The sequence below is a fragment of the Trachypithecus francoisi genome, unplaced genomic scaffold (genome assembly GCF_009764315.1).
Source record: "Trachypithecus francoisi isolate TF-2019V2 unplaced genomic scaffold, Tfra_2.0 Lachesis_group7, whole genome shotgun sequence".
Lineage (NCBI taxonomy): Eukaryota > Metazoa > Chordata > Mammalia > Primates > Cercopithecidae > Trachypithecus > Trachypithecus francoisi.
In genome coordinates this window covers 35,801,054-35,811,489 of record NW_022681472.1, presented here as the reverse complement: position 1 = coordinate 35,811,489, position 10,436 = coordinate 35,801,054, and the positions used below count along the sequence as shown (strand labels likewise).

At 44.2% G+C, this 10,436-nt stretch overlaps 1 protein-coding gene across 3 annotated transcripts in view; it reads left to right on the top strand.

Annotated features, from left to right (window-relative positions):
- Nucleotides 1-3,860: 3,860 nt before the first annotated feature.
- TPD52 (tumor protein D52) overlaps nucleotides 3,861-10,436 on the top strand; it is a 140,773-nt gene continuing 134,197 nt past the window's right edge. For all 3 annotated transcript variants that reach the window (XM_033203571.1, XM_033203569.1, XM_033203567.1), the window contains exon 1: nucleotides 3,861-4,100. In XM_033203571.1, the coding sequence (XP_033059462.1) occupies nucleotides 4,082-4,100 (19 nt within the window). In that variant the 5' untranslated portion in view covers nucleotides 3,861-4,081. The remainder of the gene's footprint in view (nucleotides 4,101-10,436) is intronic.

The window sequence follows — 10,436 nt, the reverse complement described above, 5'->3', positions numbered from 1 at the left end:
CAGGCTGGAGTGCAGTGGTGCAATCTCGGCTCACTGCAACCTCCACTTCTCGAGTTCAAGTGATTCACCTGTCTCAGCCTCCTGAGTAGCTGCGATTATAGGCATGTGCCACCATACCCAACTAATTTTTTGTATTTTTAGTAGAGACAGGGTTTCATCACATTGGCCAGGCTGGTCTTGAACTACTGACCTCAAGTGATCCACCCACTTTGGCCTCGTAAAGTGCTGGGATTACAAACATGAGCCACCACTCCTGGCCAGGGATATACTTACACTAAAATATTACTTGTCATTTATCTGAAATTCAAATTGAACTGGGTGTCCTTTTATCTTATCTGGCAACCCTAGACCCAGGCTACCTGAAGCCCCTCCACTGGGCGCCCTGGGCCCCATAGAGATTTCCCACTTTTGTTCTCCTTGATGAGCAGTCCCTAGCATCAAATATCTACCCCCTCTTTATCGACTGTGCATCTGGTAGCTATAACTACAAAATCTCTTGCCTAAACTGGCCAACATCTGTTGTCAAGGCCTTCGGCTTTTCTCCCAGGACAGTCCTTTTTAGTGCAACCCTAGAATGGAGGTATGGCCAAGGCTCGGCTGATGGGAAAGGGTGGATAGAGATGGGATAGGTCCTAAGGCATCCAAGCACAAGGGAGTGGGCTGGCCCAGGGCAGGACAGAGTCAAAGTGAAAGGACAAAGCCAGAAGAGAAAGCCAGGGCCCCCGTTTGTATCCTCGCCCCAGTCCCCACAAATGTGAGGGGTAGGACTACAGAAAGCATTCCACTTGCCACACATTCTGTGATTTCTGCTGGCTATCGGTCAAGGAGGGTACATACAATGAAGGCAGAGTATAGAGTTTTTCCACTTACATAACTCGGTTTCTATCTATCCTTTTCAATACCTTCATTTGCTTCAATGCATTTGTTTTTTTGGGGGGAGTTTACAATTTCTTGTAGAAATTTCACCAACAAATGAGTATTTTGAAAAAAGAAACTTAAAAAAAAAAAATCCATGTTCCCATCAACAATAATAACACCGCAAAGTAAATCTAGTGTTTCTTTCCTGTACTGAGCCTTTTAAATGTGGTTCAGTTCAATGCACCCAGGTGCTCTGTTTAAGTGCTAGTCATTCTCCAGAGATTTCTCAGAGTGCTAAAACATAAGACCTGTTCATTTCAGAAGTAACACAGCATAAATTGTAAGCGCAGATTCTGTCAGAAGAAAACAAATGAAGTAGTAGAAAGACACAAGAGAAAAGCAGGCTTTTGTAGAAATATCATGTAGTAGGAAGATGCAAGAGAAAAGCAGGCTTTTGTGGAAATATCATGTACTAGGATATTTATAGTATGAACAGTGCTCATTTAACTTCAAAGAGAAAATTAAGTTAATCTATCTCTAAGGCTCAGGATTGCATGTATCCATCTACGTGGGTGCATGCCAGAGTGCATTTTTTATATGGCACATTCTATCATTTGGGATTGCATTTGGCTCCATCTAACAGAAAGCCAACTATAGTGGCCTTACAGAGTCAGGCATTTATTTTTTTTCCTGTAAGAAGCAGGTCTCTGATGCCATGGATTCTTGGGTTCTTTCCGCCATCCTTGGCTTGTGAATTTCTTCCTCGTGTTTGCAAAATGGCTATTGCCCCTCTAGGCAGGAATGGGAAGGGTGAAGGGCCAAGTAATGCTGCCAAGTCTGTCTTCTTTTTAAATGCTTTCTTGGAGATTCCAACTAGTACAGTTTGCTCACATCTCATTGGATATTAATGAGAGAGACCCAACCCTAGCTGCAAGGCAGTTTCAAGTGCCCAGTGTTTCAGCTGGGCACATTGCCACTCCAAACAATATTTAGGTTCTCTTAGGAAGGAAAACAGGAAAGCTGTTCATCAGGTAGGCTATTAGCCATCTCTGCTGCATGTGAACTACTCTGTAAACTCTTCAAAAGACAAGACTTTTTTTCCTTTCAGCATACATAACAAGTTCATCACTATATAGTAAGTTAAACAGATACAAACAGAATAAATATTTTAATGGACACTCATGTTCAAGTCTATTTATTTGTCCACAAATTAGTACATTGAGAGATTGTCTCTCCAGATGTTTATCTCTATACAATAGATCTCAGTATCAGCTAGTCAAAAATTCTTTACCACATACAGAATTTTCTGCTGGTGCCAAAACTTACCTTAATGTTACATTAAAAAATTTTTTTAAAGAATCATATTGCACCTTTTTGGGCTCAAGCAATCCTCCTGCCTTAGCCTCCCGGGTTTACAGGCAAACGCCACCATGCCTGGTTTAAAATTACAATATTTATGAATTGCATGGTAGAATTAAAGGATGCAGAGATGACCAAAATCCAAAATAATCTTTGCCCACCTGGAACTTTTTTTTTTTTTTTGAGACAGGGTCTTGCCCTGTCACCCAGGCTGGAGTGCGGTGGCGCGATCTCAGTTCATTGCAATCTCTGCCTCCTGGGTTCAAGCAATTCTCCTCTCGGCCTCCTGAGTAGCTGGGATTACAGGTGTGTGCCACAATGCCCAGTTACTTTTTGTATTTTTAGTAGACACAAGGTTTCACCATGTTGGCCAAGCTGGTCTCAAACTCCTGAGCTCAAGTGATCCACCCGCCTTGGCCTCCCAGAATGCTGGGATTGCAGGCGTGAGCAACCGCGCCAGGCCTGTTTTTTGATTTTTTTTTTATTAGGCCATTTTAAGGACTTTAACACCTGGAGGTTGTAGCCTAATAGGACTGTGAAACATACACTGGTAGCATCCTGGCACCAGCACTGGGGTGAGTGCCACAGGAGAGGAGCCAAGTGCAGTGAGAGTAGAAAGACTCAAAGAGAAGAGATTACATCTGGTTGAGTGAAACAGTAAAAGTCACCAGAAGACACTGGAAGATGCAGGCTAGAGAGAGCTACACTTTATATACAGCGCGACAGTATAGAGATATTAATAGCATGGAGTCACTTCAGGTAACTATAAGTAATTTAAAAACATCTGAATAGCTGCTTTGTTGTCTGTGGAGTGCTACACAATGCTTCGGGCTCAACGTCAAGCAATACAGAAGAGAAGCCCAGTTCATTTGCAGCCTCAGATGACTTATGAATTGAGACACCACCTGAAGACCACGACCCATACAATCAAAGTGACTTCATGGAAGAGGAAGGAGTAACTGCAGAACCCTGTGAAAAGAGATTGTTAAGGCTAATGATGAAAAGAACTGGATTATTACAGGAACTTCAAACTGATCAACGGACACGACGCCTCAACACGCATTTTCCAAAGATCTCCGCTGATAATTCTGACCTTCGGTTAATTTAATTAATTTCATTTGATTTAATTCATTTGAGTGTTGTCCTCAGTCCTGCACTCAAAACAGGTTTTTATTATATGGAAATCTTCCTAGCTTGTCACCTAAAAAATCCGCATTCTATGGAAAGGACTATACAATTTTTCAAGAGATTCTTTGCAAGTTTCACCTATGCTTGTTTATGACCTAGTTAAGAGATCATACGGCATTATTTAGGTAATAAAATACAGAGAAAAAAGAGCCACTGGCATTTCTAAATAACGTTCCTGTGTTTTCTACTGTAAGTATAGGAAAGTAGGTGTTCGCAGATGCGGAGAAAGGGCAGCTCCAAGGCCTCGTAGGAAACTTTTGATTTTATAAATAACTTGATGGTGGAAGGCAAACGCCATCCCGGTTCCCAAGCAGGCTCCACGCAGCCTCCATGGCCGAGTCCATCTCCTCGCCGTCCTCTTCCCTCCTCCCGGCCGACTTTCAGCCGGTGCAGGAGTAGGGGCGCGCCCGACCCTCTACGCGCTGCGCCGCCCGCGCCGACGTGGCGGAGCGCACAGGTCGGCCGGGTCAGGTGGTTGGGTGACGCCCCGGGAAAGCGCTCCCGGCCGAGGGCGGGCGGCGCCGCCGCGCCCGACGCCTCTGGGGGTGGGGACTTCGCGGGAGTCGCCGGCGGAGGCTAGGAGGAGCTCTGCGCGGCGCGGCGCGGCGGGCGATCCGAGCTGGGACGGGCTGCAGGCGGCGGGGGTGCAGAGGACGCGAGGCGGCGGGCTGGAGACATGGACCGCGGCGAGCAAGGTGAGGGCGCGGACCCCGCAGGCTTGGGCTCGGGCTTAGGCTCGGCGCCGGGCTGCGCGCGGCCCAGCGCCGGAGCAGGTGCCGAGCCTCCTGGGCCGGCGCCGCAAGTTGCATCTCCCGGATCTGGATCTGGCATCCTGGGGCCCTGGAAGGAGCGGCTCTGGCGGGGGCAGATGGGGCTGCGTGTGTGAGTGAGTGTGAGTGTGCATGTGCTGAGTGTGAGTGTGCGTGTGTGGGGGAGAGGGAGGGAAGGTTCTGGGAGGTGGCGAAGGGGCTAGCGTCAGGGGCTGGCGACTGTGATGCGCTTTGGGTGGAAAGCCGCGTGAAGGGAGCACGGCACAGCCAGCTCTTGTAAGTGACTGGAACCAGGAACAGAGGACAGTGGGTCGTTCTGGTCCCTCCAGGTGGGAAACCCCTCTCTCCCTCATAAATTAAGACTTTATGCGTTCTTCTAAGTTCAGGTGGTTAGGATTTTTGGTGGCGTTTGAGCCCATGGAGGGTTTGGAAGGCAGATATTTATCATACTAGGAACCCCCAAATTGTGGAGTGGTGTCCGTGGGTTTGAGGGAAGAGAGCTTTTCGTTGGAAGGGTGAAATCCCACAACACAAAACCTTCAGTCTAGTTTACCGTAGCGTTGGGTGCACTTGTTTCTGAAAACAACTCGAGTGAAATTGCCCCCAAATAGAGCAGTAATAGGGCATGGTTTTCAGATTTAAATATTGTTTCATCCTAGAGATCTCTGCTGCTCATAAGCCACTGACTGTACGCAGATGTGTGTGGCACGATTTTAAAAAGATACATAAATGCTGAAGAAAGAAAACAAGGTAGGTAATCTTGGGAAGTGAGGACAGGAATCACTCCTGTTTTGAGCCCTGACACAAGTTTTCATGTATTGCTTATTTTCCTCCAGTATGTGCCGTCATGTGTGCACTTTTATGTAAATCAAACTATATTCCAAATATACTATCTTGTACTTTATTTTTTTGAGACTCTTATTTTTTTTTTTTGAGTCGCCCCCTGTGGCCCACGCTGGAGTGCAGTGGCGCGATGTCGGCTCACTGCAACCTCCGCCTCCCGGGTTCAAGCGATTGTCCTGCCTCAACCTCCCAAGTAGCTGGGATTGCAGACATGCGCCACCACAGCCTGGCTAATTTTATATTTTTAGTAGAGACAGAGGTTTCTCCATGTTGGCCAGGCTGGTCTCGAAGTCCTGACCTCAGGCGATCCACCCGCCTCGCCCTCCCAAAGTGCTGGGATTACAGGTGTGAGCCACTGGGCCAAGCCTGTACTTTACTTTCGATTACTTGTAAGATAGAATCTTTGGAGTCTTTCAACGCTTTCCTCGCTCCCCTTCAGATTAATTTCACACTTAACACAAGTGCTTATAGACATTATATACAATATGCTGTATACAGGTAATGTATAATATATATATACATACACATTATTATCTAAATTTTAAGCTTCTTGAGGTTAGAAACATATTTCATCTTTGTCCTTAGTTGGGTAACATGATGACTTGCACATAGCAGACATGCAAATGTTTGAGTCAGAAAGCTTGTCACATGTCTTGTATATATTGTTAGCCGGCTTAGAGGCCACCATGTAAGTCAGCATTATGTCTGTCTGGCTTTCAATGGGGGCGACGCAGGATGGGGGAGACATGATGACAAACGTGTCCACTCGTGTTTGTATACTAATCTGTTACTAATCTGTTTTACACTGTCGTTTAACATAATGATGTTTTTAGAATAACTGTTTGGTACTTGTCAAAGTAAATTAAATGGCTGTGTTTTACTTACGTGAGTGGAATAACTAGTTTTAATGGTGTTTGTGTTCTAGCTTGGGTGGTAAGAATGACAGTCATTGGTAGCACTGCAGTATTCCAACTTGGTAATACATTTTGTGTAGTTTTTATAGGACTAGTTTAAGTGTCTCATTCTAAGACATATTTTTTTCATATCTTTAGCTTGTAAATAGTCTTTTCCTGTCTATATTTTCCCCATATTTTCTTTGGTTGGGGTGGAGGACTCTGCTTAGAATGAAAGAAGAGGCACTGCTTTGGGAGGGTCAGTTCATTTACTCCGAAGCTTTGCTGTGTTAGAACTACGTGGCCAAGGCTGGGTGGGGTGGCTTATGCCTGTAATCCCAGCACTTTGGGAAACCGAGGCAGGCAGATCACTTGAGGCCAGGAGTTTGACACCAGCCTGGCCAAAAAGGTGGAACCCTGTCTCTACTAAAAATACAAAAATTAGCTGGGCGTGGTGGCACCGGCCTGTAGTCTCAGCTATTCAGGAGGCTGAAGCGGGAGAATCACTTGAACCCAGGAGGCGGAGGTTGCAGTGGGCCTAGATCAAACCACTGCACTCCAGCCTGGGTGACAGAGCAAGACTCTATCTCAAAAAACAAACAAACAAAAAACAAACCCACCTAGCCATTCCTTACTCTTGCTTCCATCTGCCTACCTGCCTTTTCATCTTTATGTTACCAGTGCACACAGTAGGTGCTCAGAAATGTGTGTTGACTGCCTAAGATGAGCGAGCAGGCCCCAGCCATGGTAACCTCTGTGTCCCTCCATATCCGTCTCTTGTTTCCTGCTTTCTCTTGTTCTGTTTTCCCTCTGTATTCTCAAGAAGCAGAACTTAGCCAGAGAAAGTTGCTGATAAGGCGGTGCTGGGCTTGGAGAGTAAGTTTACATGGAAGATATTTGAACTAGTAGGGTGGACTCAGCCTTAAATGAATCTGGAGCAAGACTCCTGCCTTAAACTGGAAAAGGCAGAACCTGGGATTTTAAACCTGATGTTCACTAGCGAACTGTGTTGGCTGAAATAAGGTTTATCATACTCTGTGATTATCTCCTGAATTGTGATTTTTGGCAACATATTTAAAACTAAAGCAGAAAATTTTAGGATTTGTTGAACTTTTAATAGTTTGTAATGTACATGGAGTTTTCTTACATTTGTCCCTCAAAAAATCCCTAATGAAACTCTAGATGCAAAATTAAATGCCCTCCCTCTTGTCTTACATGCATTTATCTCTTGAAATTGCCTCTTTCAACCTTCTTATGTGAAGTTATCAAAAAAATCTGTTCTTGCTACTGATTGTACTTAACAGAGCTGTAAAGTTTTAAAATAAACACAGAGTTTTCCTTATGTTTTCAACCATTAGTATTCTTTTTTTTTTTTTTTTTTTGAGATGGAGTCTCCCTCTGTCGCCCAGGCTGGAGTACTGTGGCATGATCTCCACTCAATGCAAGCTCCGCCTCCCAGGTTCACACCATTCTCCTGCCTCAGCCTCCTGAGTAGCTGGACTATAGGCGCCCGCCACCTCGCCTGGCTAGTTTTTGTATTTTTTTAGTAGAGATGGGGTTTCACCGTGTTAGCCAGGATGGTCTCGATCTCCTGACCTCGTGATCCGCCCGTCTCGGCCTCCCAAAGTGCTGGGATTACAGGTGTGAGCCACTGCGCCGGGCTAACCATGTGTATTCTAATGCTCTGTGGTATTAGGCCCAGATTCTGCTGTTTTTCTACTTTTTCTCATACCTGGGACTTGAATACAATACTCTGCTTATAGTGAGAGTTCAGTGAACATCAAATGATTTAAAATACGTTAAATTTCATAATGCCTCTCAAGAGTTTCCAAGCATTAAGCTCAGCGCAGCACATTTACTGTGTAGTGTTTCCTACTTTGATAGAGCAGTGCTGCTAACTAGAGCATACATTGTGTAGAAAACCCTCCTGACTACTTTTTATGGAGCTGAATAAATATACATACTTGAGTGCTCTCATGTTAGTCATAACCTTCAGTTTAGCACTATTATATAGAAGTGACAGTCATCTAGCCCACTACACATTGTACAAATTTGAATTAGAAAAAAAAAAAAAAAAAACAACTTTATGATGTTAAGGGGAAGAGGAATGGTTCCTGGGGCCAAAAAAACTAGGGAGAGAGGAAAGGCTTCAAAAAAGAGAATAACACAATAATATGTCACTATCATTTTAACATTGTAATTGTGCCTTAGAAATAAATAACAGAAAAGTGGGGTATCATTTATTTAAAAGTAAAGCAAATGTAGAGAATAATGGGTAACAATTTTGAGGGTCTACTCGCAAGTCTCTGGGCGTGACCCACCCAGGCTGTTAATTTATTTGGTCAACAGTTTCTCCATTTCCATATGGTGCTGATGTCTTTGTTAGTTCTTCTTCACTTCCTGCATTTATTTTTATGTGGCAGCCTGCCTAGTCCCTAGGGGAAAAGCTGAGTGGTAGGAGGGGTTGTGATCTTTTAGCAAGATTTCAAAACAGAATAATGTATGCATGTAATAAAAACAAATACACTCACTCACAGTGCAAAATCAAAAAGAACACCCAAATCCCTGGAAATTCTGTGCTACTGAGTCTTTTGTTGTAGGCTAAGATTATTTTCCTTTTGGGGTTAATTATTTCTGCTTTAATTATTGACTGTTGTGAAATCTCTGTTCTGAGACATTCCCAAATTTTATTTAAACTAGTGGGTACCAGCTGTACTGAAACCATAACTGTAGCCATGTATTTTTATTAGAAAAATGTTTCCAACAGATTAAGGAATTTTAATATATAGTGGAAGTTTTTAAAAAGTTAGAATGTAAAAATGCCTTTTGGAACCTAAGAATAGTTGTCTATTTTAGAAAAATCAGAAATATTTACGGAGAAAAAAGAAAATTACCCATAATCCTGTGCTGAGAACGAGAAATCATAGTTAGCGTATTAATTTATACCTGCTCATGTATCTATGCTTTAAACAAATCACAATTTTTTTTTTTTTTTTGACGGAGGCTTGCTCTGTTGTCCAGCCTGAAGTGCAGTGGCGTGATCTTGGCTCACTGCAACCTCTGCCTCCTGGGTTCAAGCAATTCTCCTGTCTCAGCCTTCCAAGTAGCTGGGACTACAGGCGCACGCCACGACACCCAGCTAATTTTTTTGTAATTTTAGTAGACATGGGGTTTCCCCATATTGGTCAGGCTGGTTTCAAACTCCTGACCTCAGGTGATCTGCCCTTGTTGGCCTCCCAAAGTGCTGGGATTACAGGCGTGAGCCACTGCACCTGGCCAACAAATCACAACTTTCTTACTGAATATTGCGTTTTATAACTTGCCCTTTAAAAAAAACCCTAAGTGTATTTAAAAAATACACTTTAACGACCAGACATGGTGGCTCATGCCTGTAATCCCAGCACTTTGGGAGGCCGAGGTGGGCGGATCACCTGAGGTCGGGAGTTTGAGATCAGCCTGACCAACATGGAGAAACCCCGTCTCTACTAAAAATACAAAATTAGCCAGGCGTGGTGGCCTATCGCGTGCCTGTAATCCCAGCTGCTAGGGAGGCTGAGGTAGGAGAATCGCTTGAACCCAGGAGGCGGAGATTGCGGTGAGCCAAGATCATGCCATTGCACTCCAACCTGGGCAACAAGAGCGAAACTCCGTCTCAAAAAAAAAAAAAAAACAAAACTTTAACATCATTTTGTCTAGTGTAATCAGGTAATTAATACACATAATACAAAATTCAAAAGGACTAAAAGTTTGTAAATTAATAATAAATCTCTCTCCCATTTCTGTCTCCCAGGACATTTCTCCTGCGTAACAACCATTTTCTTTCTTTCTTTCTTTCTTTTTTTTTTTTTTGAGACGGAGTCTCATTCTGTCGCCCGGGCTGGAGTGCAGTGGCCGGATCTCAGCTCACTGCAAGCTCCGCCTCCCGGGTTCACGCCATTCTCCTGCCTCAGCCTCCCGAGTAGCTGGGACTACAGGCGCCCGCCACGTTGCCCGGCTGGTTTTTTGTATTTTTTAGTAGAGACGGGGTTTCACAGTGTTAGCCAGGATGGTCTCGATCTCCTGACCTCGTGATCCGCCCATCTCGGCCTCCCAAAGTGCTGGGATTACAGGCTTGAGCCACCGCGCCCGGCCGTAACAACCATTTTCTACCATTTTCTTCTCTATCCATTCAGAGATTCTGTGTATGTATGTATACATACACATGTATAAAGCATATGTGTAAAGTATTTATAGGTGTTTGAGTGTGTGATAGAAACTGGCACATAAATTGTTTAGCACCTTTCTTCTCTTAAATATGGTATAGGTTTTAGAAATCATTCAGCATAAGGTTATATAGTGCAGCTCCAATTTTTTTTTTTTTTTTTTTTAAATGGAGTCTCTCTCTGTTGTCCAGGCTGGTGTGCAATGGCACCAATTTGGCTCACTGCAACCTCCACCTCCTGGGTTCAAGTGATTCTCCTGCCTCAGCCACCTGAGTAACTGTGACTACAGGCGTGCACCCCCACACCATGATTTTTCTATTTTT